This window comes from Myodes glareolus, chromosome 4 (genome assembly GCF_982192425.1).
Source record: "Myodes glareolus chromosome 4, mMyoGla1.1, whole genome shotgun sequence".
NCBI classification, from domain to species: domain Eukaryota; kingdom Metazoa; phylum Chordata; class Mammalia; order Rodentia; family Cricetidae; genus Myodes; species Myodes glareolus.
The window spans coordinates 33,799,550-33,823,885 of record NC_142029.1 but is presented as its reverse complement, the minus strand read 5'-3'; the positions used below and the strand labels follow the sequence as shown (position 1 = coordinate 33,823,885).

The window sequence follows — 24,336 nt, the reverse complement described above, 5'->3', positions numbered from 1 at the left end:
CACACACACACACACACACGCGTACTTTTTTTTTTTTTTAAAAAAAGACAAGTTCTTGCTATTTTGCTCAGGTTCAAACTCACTGCTCAACAATTCTCCTACTCCAGCTTCCTCAGTAACTTGGTGATGTGGGCACACAGTATTATGTCCAACAATGTTTATGTGTTTTAGATAGAAAATTCTGTTCATCAAAAGAAGTAACAAACCCATGTGGCTTCTGTTTCTACTTTATCATGACATTAACGCTAGATTGGCTTCCTAAAGTAAGCTTGAATGCTTTCAAAACATTATTCCATACAAATTTAACCCACCAAGCCATTTTACGAGACTTAATCCAACAAGATTACCCATAATATTGCTCTCTTAATTTGTTTTGAGAAAAACTTTTACGGATTTTCATTTAAAAATTAAGGAAATTCGCTTTTGACAGGTAAGACAGCATTCAGGAAACTGGTGAGAGATTGTGCACTGCCCCTCTCCCCTAGACATACCTGTAAAGGATATTTCGTGGAATAGCACCATGAGAAACACTCAGCCAAGCACTCAACTGAGAAAAAAACACAAACGACCGGACAGCCAGCAGAAGTGTCTTCTCTTCAACGAAGCGATCGCCACTCCTGATGGGAGGAAGAAGGTACAATCACAGGCCAGCAAGTACGGAGTGACTGCTTTTGCAGGAGAAAAGTGGGGACAAGCACCTCCTGGGATGTGTGCTCTGGGAGCACAGACATGCACTTCCTAATGTCACTTGGTGTCAGAATTACTTAGTGAACACAGTAAGTATCTCAACTTTACTACATAAAAAAAGGGATTCAGAGACATGATGCAATATCACAGTAAGGTGCAGAAGGTCGTGGAAAACTTGAGATCAAGTTTAACAACTCACTGTCGGGGAACTGGCTCCAAGATCCACCTCTCCAGTAACAGTGCATCTTGCTTAATGGCAGGGTCATTCAGATCCGTCCCCTCTGCGCTAGGCCCCTCGTCGCTGTAGCAGCAGTCTGGCAGCAGCATTACTTCCACCATGATTGGAAGATTATTTTTCCACAACAGTGCGACCTCAGATCTGGTTCGCCTGGCTTGGCGACACTTAAGAGAAAATGAAAATAAACAAATGTCTCAACAACTATCCTAATTTTGTATTTAAATTTCAAAACTCTAATTGCAGACATCTGCATAAGGAGCGTGGCATGCGGTAGTGCTTGCTCAGGTTTGGCCGTCTCGTGTTCTTGTTAAATGTTGCTCTGTGCACTGGGCTCACTGTAGAACATTTATGCTGTACATTTTCTGAGGAAGAGTAATTTTGCTCTATTATATGGGAAACATAAGCTACATACAAAGTCTGACAGGTCACTGAGTGTTCCCAGTGTCCCTAGTCAGTTTTACCAGTTCACAGAAAAGATTCTGAAACCTAAAGACTAAAACATAAAAATTTATTTTTATTAAACAATCAAAAGAAACATGATATTTTTTAAGTTTGTATTTTTAATTTTAAAAATTAGAATGCTGGAGAGATGGCTCATCATTTGAGAGCACTGGCTGTTCTTCCAGTGGACCCAGGTTCAATTCCCAGCACCCACATGGTGACTCACAACTATTTGTAATTCCAGTTCCAGGGGATCTGATACTCTCTTCTGGCTTCCATGGGCATATGGCATTCAAGTGGTAATAGAATACATGCAGGCAAAACACTCATATTTACTAAATAGAATTTTTAAAAAAGTAAGCCAGGAAGTGGTGGTGCATGCCTTTAATTCTAGCACTGGGAAGCAGAGGAAAGTGGACCTCTGAGTTTGAGGCCACTGCTGTACAGAGTGAGCTCCAGAACAGCCAGGACTACCCAGAGAAACTCTGTCTCAAAATAACAACAACAACAACAAATTTAAAGTTCAAGAATATACTTAAGAAATAACTTGGAAAAATTAAAAAATATGTACTACTTATGGAAATGTTTTAACATTTTTCTTTTACAATATTGATAACAAAAATTACTATAATTGAAAATTACAGGGGAGGATCAGGAGAGATGGCTCAGTGGTTAAGAGCACTGACTGCCAATCCAGAGGAATCCGGTCCATCCAATTCCCAGCACCCACATGACAGCTCACAGCTGTCTGTAACTCCAGTTCCAGGGGACCCAAAACCCTCACTCAGACATACACACAAAGCACCACTGCACTCAAAATAAAAATAAATAAATTTTTAAAAGAAAAACATACAGGGGAAAGAGGTAATGTAAGAAAACCATCCTAACATTAGGAACATGAATGGAAAGCGTCAGGGTAAGACTCTCCAAGAGGAGAGACGGGAATCACGCAATAAAGTTGGCTAGTCTCCCTTCCCCTCAGTGACATCACCTACAGCACTTTCGAGCACCCACTTGAATACAAACACCACTGTGACAGAGTGGTAAGGATGAAAAAATTGGAAGAGGTTTACATAAAGGACAGACCCCAACGGTAACGGAGCCCAGTTCTCACCTGGGCCAGCTTGTCGCTGCATTCATGCCTGACTGTTCCTGGGAAGCGAGACTGCGCTGGAGGGCAGTGGAAACTCTCTGCACGACCCTTCACAGAGCACTCGGGTGTCCGTCCTTCTGTTATCAGCAAGGCCAGAGAGACCAAGAACTCCTCTGCGTCATATTCAAAATACTCATCCAGGGCATCTGGCATTTTAAAAAAGGAAATTTTTTAATGAAAAAATTGCATTAAAAATTCCATCGCTTGAATTAATCACATTTTTGTACAGTGTTACTGTTTATTTATCCATCATTGTGGGGCTGAACCCAGGAACATGCACAGACTAGGCCAGGGCTTTGCTATGCTTACAAGTACTCTATAACTGGGCTATAATCCTCATTCATTAATTTTTAATTAATTGATTGTAGATAAGGTCTCATGCAGCCCAGGCTGGCCTTGAATTCACAAGTGGTAGAGGTTGGTCTTAAACTCCTAAACCTCTGCCACTTTTTGTTTGTTTGTTTACCTTGAGACAGGGTTTCTCTGTGTGTCCTTGGCTGTCCTGGAACTTACTCTAGACCAGGTTGACCCTGAACTCACAAAGATATATTTGCCTCTGCTTCCTAAATGCTGGGATTAAAGGTGTGCACCACCACTATCTGGCCTACCTCTGGCTCTTATGAGCTGAGATTACAGGTGTGCAACTCCAGGCCTGGCTACTCCAACTTACTCTGTCACTGAGATACACTTCTAACCCTAAAGTACTCAATGGGAACTCTGTGTGAGCTGGGTGCGATGGTCCATGTCTATAATCATAGCACTCAGAAGGCTAAGACAGGAGGACTTCTGTACATTGTGGCCAGCCTAGACTACCTAGTAAGTTGCAGGTTACTAATGGTTATGGCAAGACCCCTGTCTCAAAAAACCAAAAACTAAACCCCCCAAATACAAAACCCAAACCACTGCCTCCAACAACAAATACCGTCTCTAATCAAGGGTAGGTCTAAAATCCCAGCTCTGGGGTTTTACTCTGTGGTATGAGTGGCAAGGAATCTTTCTATTACCTTGGCAGGCTGTAGAAATAAGTCAAACAGCAGCAGCCTAGCAGCCTTGGGAAGGACACTCCTGCTCCTTTGCCCTGCAAAACTACGTGGGGTTTTCAAGGATGCAAAGGCAGCAAAGTGTGTGCATGGTAGGTATTTGATGTAGGAGGGTCTTCTATCTATCTGTTGCTTTCATTGGTTAATTAATAAAGAAAACTGCTTGGCCTGATAGGTCAGAACATAGGTAGGCAGGGAAGATAGAACAGAATTGTGGGAGAAAGAATGCAGAGGCAGAGAGCCGCCTGCCATGAAGCTGCTAGGTCAGACATGCTGAATCTTTCCCAGTAAGCCTCGACCTCATGGTGACATACAGATTATTAGAAATGGGTTGAGTCAAGATGTGAGAGTTAGCCAGTAAGAGGCTGGAGATAATGGGCCAAGCAGTGTTTAAGAGAATACAGTTTCTGTGTAATTATTTTGGGTAAAGCTAGTCCAATGGGCGGCAGGAAGCAGCCCGCCATTCCTTCTACAGGTATTGGTGCGGTCAGAGGCTCTGCTCACCCTGTGTCTCTCAGGAAGCATGGCTGCGATCTCTCCAAGTTTTTTACAAGCTACTTCTGCCTCCCCTTTATTTTCTTGTTGGTTCATTAAGTTTCTGCTTTTTTTTTTAAAGATAAATTCTGATTTACTACAGGCAGGCCCCAAATTCACTACATAGTCAAGGCTATCCTTAACCTTCTGATCTTCCTGCCTTTACTTCTCAAATGCTGAAGCACACCCAGCTCCACTGCTTCTGAAGAGCAGAGATTCACAAACTCTCAGGGTTGAAAGAATCTTGAGGAAGTCTAATTTGACCACTCCCAAGAGCCTTCAAACACTGAGCTGGCAACTGGTCAGCAGCCTGTCCTTGTATACCTAGTGGTAAGGAAGCCTATTTCATCTTTGGATCTTCCCAAGAGGCTACAGCTTTCACTATGCCTAAGTTGCTTACCTTTTTAGTTGAAGTATACTTAAGTCCTGAGCTTCAAGAACACGGCTCTCCCAAGTCCCAGCCTAACCCCAGATCCCAGACAGACTGCAAGCACAGGGCACAGAAGCAAGGGGCCCTGTACCCTGTTCCATCTCCTACCTCAGTGCAGATCTATCCTGCTGAAAACCTACTCCATTATAATCCTTAGGGTACGTAGGTTCTGTTATCCCTCTTCTTCACTGGTTGGCTTCTTAATTAATCCACTTATAACTCCTCAAGCTTGACACTATGGTCATAGCTGTCACACAGAGCCAGCTGTTCTAGCTGGACAATGTGACAGGTACTCTGATGTGGATGCTGCCCGAGTCCCAGATCAACTCAGCTTTTATAACTTCCATGCATGGCCTCTCCACCCCAGACAAATTCCTGTCTACAGAGCTCTTGTTCTTTCTATTCTCCTTCCAACCCAGCAGGCATGCCTTTCTGCTCTCCTTTCCACCTGCACAGCTCCTAAGACCTCCCAATCTTGCCTGTAAAAGGCCTCTATTCTACCTGCTCTACGTTGACCTCTTACTGACTTCCGTCTCTGCCCAGAGCTGCATAAGCCACTGACACTGTGAATGGCTGTGGCAAGACGCTGGCATGCAGCCTAGAGCCACGGGTACATGGGTACATCCACATGGGTTCACGTCATCCATTTTCCATGGATAGACAGACTATTTCAGACAACCTTCTCTAAAACTTGCACTAACCACTAATGTGACCAGGAGAAAAGGAAGGCTGAAGAAGCCAAGTGGCACTACAGCTGAACTCAGATAACTGTCCTCATAGCTCTGTAACACCCAGAATCTACCACTTCTTCACCCTGAGAGTCTTAGCACTTCATCCCCGGAACCTGTAGAAATGTGAAACAAAGAACCAAGCACTCACAGTTGTTCTCTAACCTCCCCATGCACATCAAATATATGCATATACACACATCCATACCCACTACATATATACACACAAAACTAGTGTTTTCTTTAAAAATGTAAAAAAATTTAAATCTTCAATACATTGATTATAGGAAACACCAGCAACAAACCTATCATGGATTAACTTGGTTTTTGTTTCAGATTTTTTATTTAAAGATTTGATTTGTAAATTAAGTACATATGTGTGTATCTGTGTATGGGAATGTGCAGGTGAGTGCTGGTACCTTCAGAACCCAGAAGAGGAACTTGGCTCCACTGGAGCTGGGGCTACAGGTGAGTGCCCCAACATGGGTGCTGGGAACTGAACTCTGGTCCTCTGAAAGAGCAGCAAGCTCTCTAAACTACGAACCCACCTTCCTAGCCCCATATCCAACTTCTTTAATTCAGCTTTCCCCTTATTTTTGTATCTTTGCATGTGTGTCAGTGTGCATGTGGAGGTCAAAGATTGTTGTCTGGTGTCTTCCTTAACTATTCTCCATTTTCTCTGAGGTAGGTCTCTGGTTGAATCTGGAGCTCATCACTAGGGAATGTAGCTAGTCAGCTGGTCTGGGGGTCTGCTATCTCCACTTCTCAACTGGAGATGCAGGTGAGTTAGTTGAAGTTACAGACACCAAAAAATAATCACAAACTTACCTAGCTTCTCTAGATCCTGATGTGGTACACAATTTTCAGCACACCCCCCCCCCAACTAAGGCTGTTGTGCACCCTTTTTCCTTTAAAAAAAAATCTCTCCTCCTTTTTCTCTGTTTCTATGTGTGTGTGTGTGTGTGTGTGTGTGCGCGCGCACGTGCACATACACACACACACCCAAGTGCAAGCTTGTGTGTCCCACACTACATGTGTGGAGATTGGAGGGCATTTTCTGGAGTCAGTCTCTCCCCCACCACGTTACTATGGTTCTGGGCATGTACTCAGGCTTGTTTGGCACGTGCCTTTACCTGCTGAGCCATCTCATTGGCCCTCTGTGTGGGCTCCAGACAAACAATATTTTAAACATTTTAAACATTAACTCTATGCAATAATGGTTAAGTTAATTTTGAACCTGGATTCTTACAATGTGATAGTGCAACCTCATGGCACAATCAGTTGTAAGCTGAGCTATGGAGTGAAGGAGCAAGCTGAAATGATACTTTCCCCAGCACTGGAGTCAGGTCCAGGAGAGCTGGGGTCCTCTTCTGGGTTCTGTGGACACTGCATTCATGTGCACAAACATACACAAATATGTACATGAAATAAAAAAAATAAAAACAAACTTTTAAAAATGTTCATTGGAAGACAAGGATCAGTGGCTATGAGCACTGGCTGCTCTTCCAGAGGACCCAGGTTAAATTCTTAGCACCTACATGTTGGCTTACAATGATCTCTAATTCTAGTTCTAGGATCTTATGTCTTTTCCTGACTTCTGTGGGTAACAAGCATAAACATCATACACACACATACCTGCAGGGAAGACACTCATAGTCACATTTTTTTAAGGCCCATTGTGGTGTCACATGCTTGCAATCTTTCTGCCAAGATGGACAAATCTTTAGGGCTTGCTGGCTAGCCTACTTGATAAGTTCTGGGTCAGTGGGAGAGCTTGTCACAAAACAAAACAAAAAGAATACAGGACTTGAGGAACATGGACACCCCAGCTTGTCCTTTGGACAAACACACACATTGTGGACGTGTAGACACAGGTATACACCCTGTAAGGTGACACAGTGCAAAGGCTCTTGCTAGTTACAATAGCTCCTCAGTCTTCAACTTCTCAGTCACAAACCTGTAGGAAGTAAGTCTGTCCCCTGTCTACTCCAACAGGGTCTCATTATTTTGTCTATGTTGCCCATGTCATTACAATTCTCTTGCCCCAGGCTCTCACATAGCTGAAACTAAGGTGTGTACACAGCCCTGTGCTAAGCTAAATGTATGTTCTTTTAAAGTTCTGAATTTTGAGGGTCATTGAGATGATTCAGTAGCTACAGGTACTTGCTGACAAACTCAGTACTCTGTTTCCTTGGGACCCACAGCTGTCCTGAGACTCCCACACATGTGCTGTGACATGATTATACCCATACATCTGCATACACATTCACATGAATTCAAACACACAATAAATGTAAGTTTTTTAAATTATGATACCTAATATTGTCATAATAGTACAAAACTAAGACAATTACCTTGACTCTCTGTTACTTTAATTATAGTTAACTATCCAACTACTGTATAGTTATTATGATTAGAAATGAGGTATGCCAAGCATTGAAATGATCTCATTTTAAGGGAAAAGAATTTGTTCTGTGGTAGGATACATAATGAAATTAAGATGAAGATAGGGAGAACAAAGAAACCATAAAGACTGAGACAGAGGGACAAGAAAAACAACTACAATGAATCCATTAAGTCCAGAGACGTCTTCCACCTGTCCTGCTCCTATCCTCCCAGACCCACACCTGTTCTTTCTACATTTTCTCTACGTTCTAACACTGCACATGCTCAAGGAGACATCTCTAGTGGTTTTCCTTCCCACTCTATGGCTGTAACTACAATAGTTCCCTGGGTGGGCTCTCTACATATACTCTCCTTCCATTCCATCCATTCCTGACTTCCTCAACAGACGTCTCTGTACAGGATAAATGATTATGTTCCATCAAATTTCCACAATGGTTCCCACTATTTACTTTTTAATGTTCAAATTTCTGTTAAGAAACAGTCTATCTGGGCAGTGGTGGCACACACCTTCAATGCCAGCACTTGGGAGGCAGAAGCAGGTATATCTCTGTAAGTTTGAGGCCAGAATGGTCTACAAAGTGACTGTTATACAGAGAAACTGTGTCTCAAAAAAGAAAAAAAAATGAAGGAGAGAAAGAAGGGGAGAGCGAGGGAGAGAGAGTCTAAAACCACAGGCACACAGTACTGTTACTAAAGCTAGTCACCAAGGGTGTTCATGTATCATGCTTACAGAATATTCTGAGTAATCAACCATAATTAGTGCAAATGAGTTTTGCTTCTCTCTTTCCAGTCTTTATGTTTGAACTTGTTTTTCATTCCATATTACAATGGCCAGTTACACAACACAAGCACAGAAGTAGCAATAGTGAACATTTTATTTCTGACCTTGGCAACAGTGTTACATACTTCACACCTAAATATATAACTAGCTGAATATTTTTCACATACATCATTTGTTTGGTCAAGAAGTTTGTTTAGGGCTGGAGAGATGGCTCAGTGGTTAAGAGCACTGCCTGCTCTTCCAAAGGTCCTGAGTTCAATTCCCAGCAACCACATGGTGGCTCACAACCATCTGTAATGAGGTCTGGTGCCCTCTTCTGGCCTGCAGGCATACATGCAGACAGAATACTGAGAATACTGTATACATAATAAAAAATAAAATAAATCTTAAAAAAAAGAAGATTGTTTATAAAGTTCTCTCCATTTGCTATATGCCTCGGGAAACAGAATCCTCACAGAAAAGGCATCCATTATTTCACATTGCCCAGCTAGTTTGTATCTTTTGTATTGAGACAGAGACTCATTACGCCCCCAAGGCTGGCTTGGAACTAAGCTGGCCTTGAATTCTCCTGCCTCTGCATCCTGAGGGCCAGGATTACAGCTATGCATCATGATCAGCTTTCAATTTTTTTTCATTTTTTGTAGGACTTTAAATAAGTGCTCTACCATAGAGCTGTATCTCTAATCCCAGTTAAGGACTTACAGCACTTCAGTGCCTGGTAAATCTAAACAGACAGTACTTACCAAGGTCTTCAGAGTCTAAAACCAGAAAAGATATATGTTGGGCAGTGATGGTGAATGCCTTTAATCCCGGCACTTGGGAGGCAGAGGCGGGCAGATCTCTGTGAGTTCAAGACCAGCCTGGTCTACAAAGTGAGTTCCAGGACAGCAAGGGCTGTTACACAGAGAAACCTTGTCTCAAAACAAAACACAACACAACAAAACAAAACAAAACAACAAACAAAACTAAAAAAGGTTTGCTAGTATGAGAGAAGAAAGGGTTGCATCTTTAATACTTGTTACTAGACTTGTATTGTAAGCAAAGAGCTGTTAAGCAACCAGGGAAGGGCCTTGCTAAAACAACTTGCATCCTCCAAGTCTATTATGAATAAGTTTTCTTTTTGTATAACCTCTAATACCAAATTTCTTGGATAAAATTCCATGGATTTTTTTAACAATGGGTATTACATTTCTGTATTTTAGAAAAATGTCAGAACAAGAGTCTTTAGTGAGCAGCACTCCACTCTACAGCACACCCATTCGGCATTCTACAAATGCAGCAGTCAAAGAAACACCAACAGCATCAGTCAGATTTTTGCTTACTAAAAAACTTGCCTGCAGCATAGAGCTGTGGGAACAGCCAACCCCTTTGGCTGACACTGCAGAGCCCTGTGCACTGTTCTCTGCACTGGTTGTGGATTTACTGCACTGTTAGCTCTAACACTGCTACAAGGCCATAGCAACTCGCTTTTAGGTGCCTTCTGGTTTCCAGACACCATGGTACACATTATCTCATTTAATCTCACGATATTAATACAATAAAATGTAAAGATATCAGTGGCAGACTAGAGATGTGTCATCGGATTAGAGTGTGGCCTGCTCTTTGAAGACATTGAAGTTCTATTCCAAACAACCATGTTGGCTAGCTCAACTACCCCAGATCCTGGGATTCCATACCACCTGCTTTGACAGGCACCTATGCTCACACACACAAAGTCACACACAAACCCACATATGTACATATACTTAAAGATAAAAATGAATCTAAAACATGTGTGTCAAGCCCTGGTCTCATTGTCCACCTCCAAGAAGTGGCCATTAAATTTAAGCCTTATATGTACAATTACAGTTGTTACTTCATCAAATCTGTAATGTCATTAATTTTAAGATACACAACTTGTCTCAATTAGTTTTTTTATTGCTGTGAAAAGACACCTTGACCACAGCGACTCTTATAAAGAAAATATTTAATTGGGGTAGCTCGCTTACAGTTTCAGAGGTTTGGTCCATTATCATCATGCTGGGAAGCATGGCAGCATGTAGGCAGATGTAGCTAAGAGTCCTACATCTTGCAGGCAACAGGAAGACAACTGAGATACTGGGTGGTATCCTGAGCACAGTAAAATTCATAACCTGCCCCCACTGACACACTTTCTCCAACAAGGTCATATCCAATCCAGTGAAGCCATACTTCCTAATAGTGCCACTCCCTATGAGACTATGGGTACTAAATACATTCAAACTACCATACAACTATTTATTATTTTCCATTTAAGAAAAAAGGCCTGCCAATTAAACTATTATGTTCCATAAAATATTCATTTACCAAGTGGAAGATGTATGCCTGTTAAAAACCAACCAAGTGCAGAAACATAAAGTGATAGTATTTATCCGATTCTTATTTACATGCCATATAACATGATGGCCAACACAAAAGTAAGCAAACTCTACTAGTTAATATTGGTCGTCACCAAGAATGATGACAAATTATAATGTCATGGTTATGATCATGTTAACAAATAGCCTGAGTCTTGATCGTACTTTGAGCTATGTAAGCTAAGAAAATAGATTTTATCTATTTAAAGCTTATTTTCCTGAGAAAGATGGAGACAATATATATAGCTTATAGCATTGTTCACTTCAAAGGTAAAGCACATTGTCTGAACATGCTTATGGTATAAGTGCTATTATGTAACATGATTCTTATCTTAATGAGATTTAAGAGGTAACTTCAAAAGTTTGAAATTTTGTGTTTTGAGTTTTAACTACACATGGAACAAACTGGAAATCTTTGAAAACCAAAATTAGTGGCTGGGATTGTAGCTCAGTGGTACAGTTTACGATTCATATGCAAGGCCCCCGCAATCAATTCTGAGAATCCAAACAAAAACACAATTACAAAATAATACTAGGGCTCCATTTAAGATCAAGCATTATATCTGTTTTTCAAGCACTGTATCTTTAAGAAAGGATTCCTAGGAAATTTCAAAGTGCAGCCAGTGGGGATAATGTTTAGTGATTCAGAACTCCTGTTCTTATTTTTTTTAACTTTTATTTTGTGTGTGTGTGTGTGTGTGTGTGTGTTGTGTGAGTGCAGTGTCCACAAACACCAGAGGAGGGCATCATATATCCTGGAACTGAAGATATAGGTCATTATGAACTTCCCCACATGGGTGCTAGGAACCAAACTTCAGTCCTCTGAAAGAGAATCAAGTACTCAACTACTGGGCTATCTCTTCAACACCCAGGGACTCCCTGCTCTTTTTATTTGTTTGTTTTTGAGACAGAGTTTCTGTGCAGCCTTGGCTATCCTGGAACTCGCTCTGTACAGCAGGCTGCCTTTGAATTCAGATTTGCCTGTCTCTGCCAGTCTCCTTCTCTTAACAGAAGGTTAACAGAACCTTGACAGAACCTTAAAACCAAGTAATAAGAAGAGAGTGAGCACTAAACAAGGGAGACTCAGGGAGGGCAGAAGGAGTTATGTCATAACGAGAGCACCATCTTCGCTGTAAGCAAGTCTTGTGTCAGCTGTAGTCACAAACTGCATAGATCAACCAATAAGACATAAGTGAGGAATGGGTATTGTTGTGGGATATTCGTACACTGTGAAGATGTACTGCTGTGATTGGTGTACTAAAAAGATGAAAAATCAATAGTTATGCAGGAGTTGTAGGCAGAGAGAAATTGCAAGAAGGAATCTAGATATATAATTTCACCAGCAGACTTAGAGCAAGTTGGATGTGCTATACTAAGATGACGTATCTGAGCCACATGGCAGAATGTAGATTAAAAGAATATGGGTTAATTATTAGTTGGGAAAAGTTTAAGCTAAAGCAAAACTTTTAAAATTAATAATAAGTTTCTGGGTCATTATTTGTGGGTTAGTCCAACAAAGATAGTGTAACAATAAAGATGGATTCCTTCTAAAGTAATAAGGGTCAGATTTGGTTGGGGGAGACCTCCTGAAAATCTTGGCTACAAACATGAAGAAAAACAAACAAACAAGAAACCACCAAAAATACAATACAGGTGATATATATGCTGTGTATATATATATCCCTCGACATAGGAACAGAACACACAGGGTGTCTGGATCCTGTATGATGATTTGTAGATTTAAAAATTTTTTAAATACTAATGAGCAAAAAAACAACAGCTTCTGAGAGACACTGGATTATGAAAACTGTCAAATTAGACTAACCTATAGATTTTAATAATGTCTTAACTTCTGAATGCAAGTCAGAAAATATGCTGCATTGGGGAAGAGGTTTTGCTTTTGTTTCTATAGGAAACAAAAAGCTATAAATTCCTTCAAAATGAATAAAGATCAGATTGATGGGGGAGACCTGAAAATCTTGGCTATAGACATGAAGAAAAAGCAAGAAAGACTACAAGACAGCTGATGATCCCTCAGCATGAAAACAGCTCTGAGACATGATAAATCTTGCTGGCTACTCAAAAATTAGAATTAAATGCTATACTTTCATAGGGCATGGATAGAGATCTGGTTATACAGTCCAAATGAATTTATAAAGTTGACAGGTGCCTTTTATCTGCCCAACCATAAAACAAGAAAATCATCTTTAGCTGGCTTGCATACTATACACTGCACATTCCATACTTGTGTTAATACAAATATGTATTTTACCTCTAAAAGTCTGTGTGTTTTTAGAAGAAAATGACCAAACACCAAAGAAAACAAGCAGTCTTGGTGATCCAGCCTCTCAAAATGCCTCTGTTGCAGTTCCCTCAAAATTCTGCATCCAGAACAGTTGTTAGCTGAGATGGTCCATGCTCACAGACTACTCCAGTCAAAACTTCAGATAAGCTCTACACTTTCTCATCACAGAGACTAAACAAAAAATAATAGAGCTAGCTTTCCAAGGACTTGACCATTATCCCAATTTTCTCAGGTCCCCTAAAGATGCCTCACCCACAGACAGCAGAAAGCAGTTTAGAGAACATGATACCCACATTCCCAAAGGTGGAGTGGGTGACTTTTGGTTATTCAATGGATAATGGATGTTTATCATCATTTAAGGGGGTTGGTTACAAGTTGCTGCTGGTCATAGCCAGATAGAAAGCTGAGCAAAGGAGATTAGAATCAGGGAATTCATTCTGGAAAAAAAAGAGGATATAGAAATGATAGGCTAAAAGGGTAGATTACTGAATCTAAAACTAAAAAGCAACTATGAATCTCAAATATTTAACACTGGTATGTTTTTCTATATTGATACAAATTTAAGGTTATTTTTGTTAGAATTATATATAATATAATATTGTTATAATATATAACAAAACATATATATGTTTCTACTCTTGTTTAAGGTATTTTACTTATGCAGTTAATTTAAAAATGTAATATATAATTAAGAAATACAGGTTAGTCGTTAGTCACATTTTCACGGTTAAACTGGTATACTTTAGATAGATAAGTGATCTTCAAATACTTCAGAGACCTTCAAATACTTCAAATATGAAATTTGAAATGTTTTAATAACATAAGGCTTTCTATGAAAGTGAGACACGTCTGCTCTTGGCAATATAAATTTACTTCAAAAAAGGGTGATTGGCATTGAAGAACATCGAGATGGAGATTGCCTTCATTGTGGCAAAGTTAGCCATTGGGCAAGAAACAGCACGTGCTTCATAGAAAAGTCTATCATATATTCTAGACTTGTAGGCCGAAGATGGATATGTTACAGAAGAACCTTGGGTTCCTCTGTCTAGGTGGCTGGGTGATTCTGTCATTTAATTTTGGGAGTTGCTTGCTCTGTATTTCCTGTTTACTCAGGTAATATTCTCCTCATCTTGGGTTTCTGATAGACTTGGAGACCAGATATAATTACAGTTTTTCTTAGTTATAAAATTAGGTACAAAACTTTGGACTCACCAAGCAAGGATAGATAACAGAGTAGTTTCTCTAAATTTTCTACATACAAATGGGCTGGACATTGCAAATGTAATTCTTATTTGACAATTGTTCTTATTGTATATAGTTTTAAATGTATTAGACTTAAAACCTTTCCTTTTTATTTAGACAAAAAGGGGGGAATGTTGTGGGACAGTTGTATACTGTGTGAAGATGTATTGCAGTGATGTGTGTAATAAAAAGTTGAATGGCCAATAGCTAGGCAGGAGGTGGGACTTCCAGGCAGAGAGAGAACTCTGGGAAAGAGAAAGGCAGTCACCAGAAAGATGCAAAGGAAGGAGGATCAGCAATAAGGAGATGAGGCAATGAGCCATGTAGAAGAACAATATGGATTAATTAAATTATAACAATTAGTTAGAAACAAGTTTAAGCTAATAATACTACTAATAAACCTTCATGCCATTGTTTGTGAGCTAGTGGTCCCAAGGAGAAAGCACTGCTACAAGGTATTTCTCAAACTGGAGCATTTGACTTCCTGGGGAACCGACAGGGTCTTTCTCTTCAGATCAATATGATTTATTTCAAAGCAATTTATATCAATGAATCATTTAAAAACTAACACAAAGCTATCCTGATAAACCTATCCTGAGTCTTATCAGTGCCATAAAGCAAGTGCTGCCTCACACTCACTGTGATCAGCATTTATAGAAGGACTGCTCTAACTGCATGATTTCAACAGCTCCATGGACAGAGGTAATTAAAATACAGGTTTGACATGTGAAAAAATGTCATGGTGGATTGGAAGACTAAGAGTTGACATTGCTCTAAGCAAATATCAAAATATACAGCATCACAAATACTACCAACTCTGAAAGACCTGGCCCCTAACACTGAATCAAGCACTGAGCTCATATATCAGTAACTTTATAACTGTAACACGTCACAATGACTTACAGTATATTGGTTCTGTAATTTGATTGGCTTAAAATTGTTAAAGGGTCACCTCTTCCGGCCCTTCAGCATCTGCAAACCCACAAGCCTAGTTCCAGACCCATGACCCATAAGAACTCTCTTTGTGTGAGAGCCATTGTTCCTTATTCAATTTAGTTACTAAAGAAGTTTCTCTTTCTACCAAGTTGAAAACATTACAGAAAACCAAAACTGTACACAATGCAGAAATCAACAGTTCATAGTGAGCCCAGCCCCAGTGGGTATACCTCTATCATGGCTTCTGCATCTATGGCTCAAGGAACATCAAAGAAGAGGGAACAGAAAATTTGTAAGAGCCAGGATACCAGGAAGTCTGCTGTAAAACAGCCTCTCCTACAAAGGACTGTATAAAGAGGACCAGGGCAATGACAGTTATCAGTAGACATGTTACTGCGGAAGGGGGGAATCCCATAGGATTCCACCACTAGACATTTTAAAAGCTACAGGCAACTAATAACTGCTGGAGAGGGAGAATTAGCCTTGGCTAAGAATGAGCCCCTTGATGGGTTGTCCACTGCAAAGTGATCAGCCTTGAAACCACACACACACACACACAAATAGACTCAGCAGGTTGAATTTCTATATACTTGTGCATACGCACATATATGTAATGAAAATAATCAGAGAAAAAGAGGCTACCAAATTGAGAAGGGGATGTGAGAGGGATTCCAGAGAGGTGGCTGGGAAGGGTTGGTGGGAGAGCAGGGGCAATAAAATTTTATTTTAATTAAAGCATATTAAAATGCTAAAATCTTTGGCTTTACATTTTATGAGGACTATGTATGAGAATAATTTTTTACTGAGTTATTTTTCTACATTGTAATTAAAAATAATTTATGCAAGCCATTTAAATTTAATGTTTTTATCTTTAGGCAGTTGTGAGAGGCCTGGAAGACACCGAGTAGGTTCTAATCTCATTTGTTAAGTGAAGAGAATGTCTTCAATTTTTATAAAACATTTCAGACACTCCCTCCCTTTTACCTTGAAGTCAGTAAAAGTTATACTTGGCTTTCCTAAATACATGACAGGTTTCTTAAAATAGTCTGAATGCTTGTGTCCTCTGAAAGTCTTTATTGAAACTAGCACCCAAAATGATGGTAGTCAGAGTTGGGCCTATGGTGGCACCCAAAGAAGTCTGCTGTCCATTTACTTGAGGATGTAACAGGAAGGCTTGTTTCTGAAGCAGAGGTGAGCCTTTTACAGACCTAAATCTTCTGGTGCCTAGATCTTTGGACTTCCCAGCATCCAGAACTGTAAGCAACACATTTCTCTTTGTCATAAATTACTTAGTTTAGTGCATTTTGTTATGGCAACTGAGATGAAATGAGACAGTTCCTGAAAGCAAGCCTGCTGCGGGAGTACCTTCTGCTGCTTCAGGCAATAGTCGCTGAAGCACGAGCCCACAGTGCTGCGGGAGCGCCTTCCGCTCCGTCAGCCAATAGCTGCTGAAATACCAGCCCACTGGGGCGTGGTATATTTCTCTTTAAAAGAAGATTCCAACTTGGTTAGCTGAAATGGTGCGCATCTTGTACAACATTCTGACCAGACCTCCACAAAATACTCAGAGACTGTTTGCAATTTTAAAAGACATTGATCTTGAAATTTAACCATCATTTTACTTTCACAGGATCCTCCAGAAAGAACCTCACCCCCATGTCAGCTGGAAGTAATTCTAGAGGACAATGTCCCCTCTCTCAGCAAAGTTTGTCCTCAGGTTTAGGAACAATATTTAGGGATTGATTATAATTAGTATACGGTTGAGAGTTGGGAAAGGAATTTTATAAGCTCAGGGATCTTTTGGGAAAAAAAGGGATAATTGGACAGATAATAATGGTATTTGTGAGTTATTGTTTATAGATAATTACACCGGCATATATTGAATATTGTATGTATGCATGCTTCTACCTGTTTAAAGCATTTTTTATGTGTTGATATATATTGTATTGATATATGTATACCATATTGCAGTGTACATTTCTACCTCTGATTAAGATACTCATATATTGTTTATGTATTGATAGTTATTGTTTACATTTGAAGGTCATTGTCTTCATTTATTGCACAGTTGTTTATTCTCTTAGTCTTTAAGTTAGATACATGTTAAGAATTATAGATCAATAGTCATCTATGTCTGTTATATTTATGGTTAGACTAATCAGGTTCTTTAGAATCATAGAGATTATATATAAATAGTCTTCAACCTCTTCGAAGAGCTGTAGAAAATGGCATTTAATTTAATCTTAGAGTTCTGTGTAGTGAGACACAATCACTCCTGGCAACACTGACCTAGTCCCGAGAGATTGTTGAGCACCAAAGACACTCCACTTAGAGCTTGTCTTCTTGACAAAATTGGCCTCTGGGCAAGGAACTGCCCATACCTCAACTACTGACAAATACACGGTATCCGGAAATGGATAAACAGAACTGTCAAATCTTGCCAAGACAGGGTAAGATGGTTTTGAAAAATCTCTTGCCTGTTAAAAATAATCTGTCAGTTATTCTAGGCCTTAGTCAAAGTTGGTTGCTTCAACGCTGCAAACAGGTCTTTGGTGATTGCCCAGGAAGCCAGTTGTTTCTGTGATTTGTTGCATGATTTGGAAGTTCTTTGATTGAACTTCCTAATTACTCAGGTAACATTATTTCCCTTCTCGGATCTTCTATGGGGTTGAAGACTAGATAAATGCAGCTACTTTCCTCTCATGACTTGGCCCAGTTATTTATTATACAATAATAGAATAGGATATTTGTACTTATTGTATATAATTTTGTAGGTTTGTACTTACTGTATATAATTTCGTAGTAGGCTTAGAACTCTCTTACTTAAACAAAAGGAGGAGGTGCTGCGGGAGTACCTTCTGCTGCTTCAGGCAATAGTCGCTGAAGCACGAGCCCACAGTGCTGTGGGAGCGCCTTCCACTCCGTCAGCCAATAGCCACTGAAATACCAGCCCACAGGGGTGTGGTATATTTCTCTTTAAAAGAAGAGTGGCAAGCCTCGGCTCGGCCTCTTGGTTCCAGTGCTTGGTTCCCGGTGTGGGAGAATTATCTGTATTCTGTCAATCATGTATTTTAATAAAACGCTGATTGGCCAGGCAGGAAGTATAGGTGGGTCAACCAGACAGGAAGTAGAGGCGGGGCGATGAGAACAGGAATATTCTGGAAAGCAGGAAGCTCCCTCTGCCACTCCTGTGCAGACCACTGAAGAGGCAGTATGTAACTTGCCCAGCTGAGAAAGGTACGGAGCCACGTGGCTAATGTAGATAAGGATAATGGGGTAACATAAGTTATAAGAGTTAACAAGAGGGGCTGGAGAGATGGCTCAGAGGTTAAGAGCACTGCCTGCTCTTCCAGAGGTCCTGAGTTCAATTCCCAGCAACCACATGGTGGCTCACAACCATCTGTAATGAGATCTGGTGCCCTCTTCTGGCTAGCAAGCATACAGAGAGACAGAACACTGTATGCATAACAAATGAATAAATAAATAAATAAATCTTTAAAAAAAAAAGAGTTAACAAGAAGCCTGACCTAATGGGCCAATCAGCTTTATAACTTATAGAGATCTCTGTGTGATTGATTTTCTCTGGGACTTGCCGGTTGTGGGGTACTGTGCAGGACAGATACCCCAACAAGCCGGCCCTCGTACTACATATGGCGCCCAACTGCCCGCAGCACCTCACTACAAATGGCCTGCCTGCAGCACCTCACTACAGGTTCCGGCTCCTGCTCCAGTGACTAGGCTCCCTTCCTGACAGTTTATGGTGTATTTAAGTTTTACCCCCCCCAAAATAAATATCCCTTTAAAACATAACTGGTGTAGGATTGATTTGCCATTACAAGCCAACTTCCTTTTATTTATGAATTCTCCCTGATAAAATATTAAAGTTCCACAAAAAAATTCACAATGGTGGCACACACCTTTAATCCTAGCACTTGGGAGGTAGAGGCAGGTGGATCTCTGTGAGTTCAAGGTCAGCCTGGTCTACAAGAGCTAGTTCTAGGAAAGACTCCAAAACTACAGAGAAACCCTGTCTTGAAAATCCTAAATAAATAAATAAATAAAAATAAAGAAGTTCCAGAGGAAGTCTAGGCAGGTTATTTAACCTACCCCACCTGCCTCTGAAGAGTTTAGCCCTAACTGCCATTGTGGGATTTGGTTGATAAATATGCTTTCTTCCAGCAGAATTTGGAAAATCTGCTTGCAGTCTTAGCATACCATCCCTGATGACATCTTGTAAAGTCTAAAATCTCAGAAGAACAAAAAAGTAATACCTTTGCTTGAAAAGGAAAAGAGATACCACCCTGGACAACCCCCACCTTGGTATCCAGGTGGGTCTCCAGCTAGGAAGGCAGGAAGAGATAAGGGAAACAGGAAGCTCCTGGACAACCCCCTCCTTGGTATTTAGGTAAAAGGTCAAGAATGTGCCACTCAGCTTAGCCTTATTTGAATTGACCAATGGAATGAATCCCTGTAACCATGCTTTTTTTTTGCTTCTGTACCCGCGCTTTTGCTCTCCTATAAGAACTCCTCACCCCCAACCTGGGGCACGCAAGTCTTCCGAGAGACCTTGTCGCCCCAGGTACCTGTGTATTCGAATAAACCTCTTGCTGTTTGCATCTGTAAGTGTGGCTTCGTCGGGTTTGTGAGTTCGGGGCCTCTCTCGCTAGGAAGACATCCCTCGGGGGTCTTTCATGCTGGTGTTTTCTAAGGACTAAATTGTCCAAAATTCATAAGATATTCTAGATGGTCTCACAGTAGCCCTGATCTATTACATATTTTCTGTTGACATCTATGCTTGAAATCCAGAGTGAGGAACCCAAAATCGGCTTCAATACCCTTTCATAGCACCTTAATCAGTGAAAAGTCAGCAGCATAACCTTCCCATGAAGCTTTGGATGGAGGTTGAAATAATCATGGGCCTGCCTACCTTTACTGTTAATGAATGCTTATTGAGGCCAAGTGTGAAGTCTCACATCTGGGTAAGGTCTTTGGATGGAGAAGAAAATGCTACTAGGTTGGTTGCCTAAATAATATCTCATGTAGATTCATGTTAAATATTTGTGGAGTGCAATCCCTTGAGTTGTAACCAGTTCACTTGTTCAGTCTTTATTTCATCATTCCTACTGAGTGCTGAAGATCATGCAAATGGCCCAAATTAATTTTTCTTTCTGTGCTCCCAAGAAAAATTGAGCAGCTAGTCCACAGGGGCCACATGGGTTAGAGGAGAAACTCAGACTCATCTAGCCCCTCTTTCAGTAGTTGTCCATCAATGTTAGAATGAGTACAAGTCGCTGCTTTAAGTATAATGTGTTCATTTGATGCCTTCAGAAAATCTTTTCATCATTGACCCTCCTTGCTGCAGAATGGAAAATGTGTCAAATTCATTGAGTGGGGACTCTCTATAACCTCCTTGAGTAAGACAAATGACTAATGACCTTTATCCCTACCCACTTGATCCTAATTGAACTTCAAGGAAAAAGAGATAAATGTTTTCTGTGTTAGTCGCTCTAAGTATAATAGGATACCCTCCCAGAATGATTATGAAAAATGCAAAATAACAGTTTTACACCATCTTGGTACCAGTAACTACTTTTTAATACTTCAGAAGCCAGATGTAACTCCATAAATTTTCATTTAGCATGCAATACAGTCTCTCCTAAAAATACTTGATATATGAATTTGTGAATCTGAATAGAATATGTTGTTTAACCTCCTTCCAAATACATAGGAAATGCCTCCAACAACAGCACATCTTGGTCCCATTTCAGTACTCGGGTCTCCAGTCAACAAAGCCCTACAGAAGTGAATGCAGACCTCACTACTTACTAATTTTCTGTCTTTAACAACTTTATCAGAGTTGGTTCGGCTGCAGTCTCCAAGGCTCAAGGACTTTGTACTGGGTTGATCCTAAATGTATTTTTTTTTTACAAAGGACAGCAACTTTACACCACTGAAAGTATTTCACTAGCAGTAAAGACAAGGAAACAAGGTTTTCCTGTCCCATCTACACTAAATGTGATTCTGACATGAACATGACATGCTGCTGAGACAGATCCAGGGGAGGAAGTGGAAAAGCAAAGTACAAACCATGATCCTTCATTTTGAAAAATGCATGCAACATGTGTGCATTTGCTCCATGTCATTATTTATAATAACAAAATAACATCCTAAACTCAGGAGCAATGGAGAGGCCATTTACTTTATAAAATATTCTAATTATGGTTGCTCAATTTGACAAAAATAAAACTTGTCCAACTATATTTGAACTTCAGTACAGGATATACTTTTACTACAAAATTACTCATTCATCTGAAAATTTCATTTTAATGAAGCACCATATTTATAAAACAATACTGCTGATCAAGTCTACATTACTATTGCTAATGCTTAAGCATCTAGGATTGCTGAGCTTATATATCTACACAGCGCCTCAACACTAACGGAAGTACATAGAGTATGCATTTATTTCCTACAATGTGCAGCTGAATAAGCAAGCCTGGCAGTGTGGCTCAGAAACACAGCATGTGCTCAGCATGCACAAGGCCCTGAGTCCTTTCTCCAGCACCCAAATGACAGCACTGCTTCTAAAGCAGTCAGCACAAGTACATCCCTACACAGCAAACCATGCTACAGCTAGGATCATTATCTCTACAGATGCACAGCCACTGCTCTGTAGGGACAGAGGAAGCTGATGACATATATATAGGATGGTCCTCTTTCTGGTTTTAGGAGTTATAAGGCATACAAAATCATTTGAGTTTATGTGGCTAAAAAGTGGCTAGAAATATTGGAGGTACATAAATCACACTGCTGTCACCATTTAGTGGTGTGGAGGTCCTTCTATCTGTGTGCTGCTTTTATTGGTTAATGAATAAAGAACTGCTTTTGAGCCTGTAGCAGGGAAGAACAGAACTACGCAGGGAAAGCTAGGCTGTATGCTGGGAGAAAGAAGGGTGGAATCAGAGAGAAGTCATGGAGCTGCTGGAAATAGACAGATAGAGGCTGTGAACTTTACCTGGTAAGCCACAGCCATATGGCAATATACAGATGAACAGAAATGGGTTAAATTAATATAAGAGTTAGCCAATAAGAAGCTAGAGCTAATGGGCCAAGCAGCAATTTAATTAATACAGTTTCTGTGTGATTATTTCGGGTCAAAGTTAGTCAGGCAGCCAGAAACCAACAAGTGGTTTCCTTCAACAATTTAGCCCTGAAAAACAGAAAAAAGTAAAAAGGAGCTCTATTTGATGACATTTTAGTTTTGTTTCAAACATTATGTAGTATTTTTGTAATGTGTTAAATCAATCTTAACAAGCTGGGGCATAGTAGAAATCAAACACATGTGCAGACTTATCTGGCTCTATGTCTTTCAAAGTCACAGACAAGATTTACGAACGCAACAACAGAAATCTAAAACAATACAGACTTTTACATTTTTATTTTAAAATTTTTAAAAATTTTAAAAAGACTCTTATTTAGCAAAATGCATAATGAAGTTCACTCAGTTAAAAAGAAATACAATTTCATATTTCTTATTTTTTGAATAATGCCTAAAGATATGTCAAGCATGGTGGTCCATACCTGTAATCCCAGCACCTGGGAAAGACCAGGAAGTCAAGGCCAGCCTCAGATGCATATTGAGCTTTGGGCTAGCCTAGGCTATATGAGATTGTCATAAAAATGAAGAAAAAGGGTAGTATTAAGGATAATGTAAAAAAATCAAAATAACATAAGCTTGCAAATTTTCAGGATTAAGGATATATATACTAAAGATGTTTCTAAGCAAAAGTACAGGACTACAAAAAGGAGCAGTAGGCTGGGCAGTGGCAAATGCCTTTAATCCCAGCACTTGGGAAGCAGAAGCAAGCAGATCTCTGTGAGTTCAAGGCCAGCCTGGTCTACAAGAGCTAGTTCCAGGACAGGCTCCAAAGCTACAGAGAAACTCTGTCTAAAAAAACAAACAGAAACAAACAAACAAACAAATAGTAAAAAAAAGATAGAAAAAAAAGTGAGGTGTTTTAAATTTCACTTTCATCATAATTTCATAAATGAAAAGATACTTAGGAATAGATGCTAGGAGGCAGAATCATGATGGGCTGGCCTCATGATGGGCTGGCCTGTCTCTGCTCTGGACATCTGCCATCCCTCAGTAAAAGCACAGACAGGCTTGAGGTTGGAATTAACCAGGAGCTTCAGCACAGCATTACTTCACGGTCCTTCTGTTTCCCCACATCCCTCCCACCAAAGTCAAGAGACCTGTGCTCCACAAGATGGAAAACAATGAAGACATGGGTCAGAAGTGTAGAAGAAAGTTTTCTGGGACTGGGAGATGGTTCTGCGGTTAAAAGCACTGACTGCTCTTTCAGATGACCCAGGTTCAACCCACAGCACCCACATAGCGCCTCACAACTGTTTGAAGTTCCAGGGATACCAGGCCTTCTTCTGACTTAATCAGCACCAGGCACACATGTGGTACACGCATGCAGGCAAACTACCCCTACACATAAAATAAAAATTTAAAAAGAACAAGTTTTCTAAAAGAAAATGAGACATTACAGCAGCATTTGGAGAGGGAACCACAGCTTCCTCCAGTGAGTCAACTTCCTGAGGCAGAATATGCCATCTACTGGCCATCCCTTCCTCGAGGGACCCTCACTCCTCTTTCTACACTGCTACAGAGACCAATCACTTAGGATGCAACATTTTAGTGCAACCATCAGCTTCTTTTTTTTAAAAAAAGTATCACCTTATTACCAAGTTGGTAAGAACAGAAGCCATACTTTCTTCAGTTTTTATCTTCAAATGCCATTCCAAGCACCCTAGCTTCCCTTTAGAGTGGCAAAGGCCAGAGATGGGATCCTTTGCTAAATACAATGATCAAGTTGTGGGATTTAATACCACAGCAACACTTTTAATTAATGTTTTATTGGATTTATCAACTTCAGGCAGTCAAACACAGACTATTTCCTAGGGCCAGATTACACTGGTTTGAGGCCAGCCAATCAAATGTGCACAGTTTTTATAATTAAGCAGTTATTTA

General features: G+C 40.2%; 1 protein-coding gene across 4 annotated transcripts in view; it reads right to left on the bottom strand.

Annotated features, from left to right (window-relative positions):
* Positions 1–24,336, bottom strand: part of Atosa (atos homolog A) — a 78,111-nt gene that overhangs the window by 21,262 nt on the left and 32,513 nt on the right. For all 4 annotated transcript variants that reach the window (XR_007229740.3, XM_085689388.2, XM_048423549.3 and 1 more), the window contains 3 exons: positions 2,481–2,665; positions 887–1,089; positions 492–617 (listed from right to left, as the gene is read on the bottom strand). Coding sequence is in view for 3 of the 4 variants with exons in the window: in XM_085689388.2 (XP_085545514.2) it covers positions 492–617; positions 887–1,089; positions 2,481–2,665 (514 nt within the window). In the remaining variant the exon portion in view is untranslated. The remainder of the gene's footprint in view (positions 1–491; positions 618–886; positions 1,090–2,480; positions 2,666–24,336) is intronic.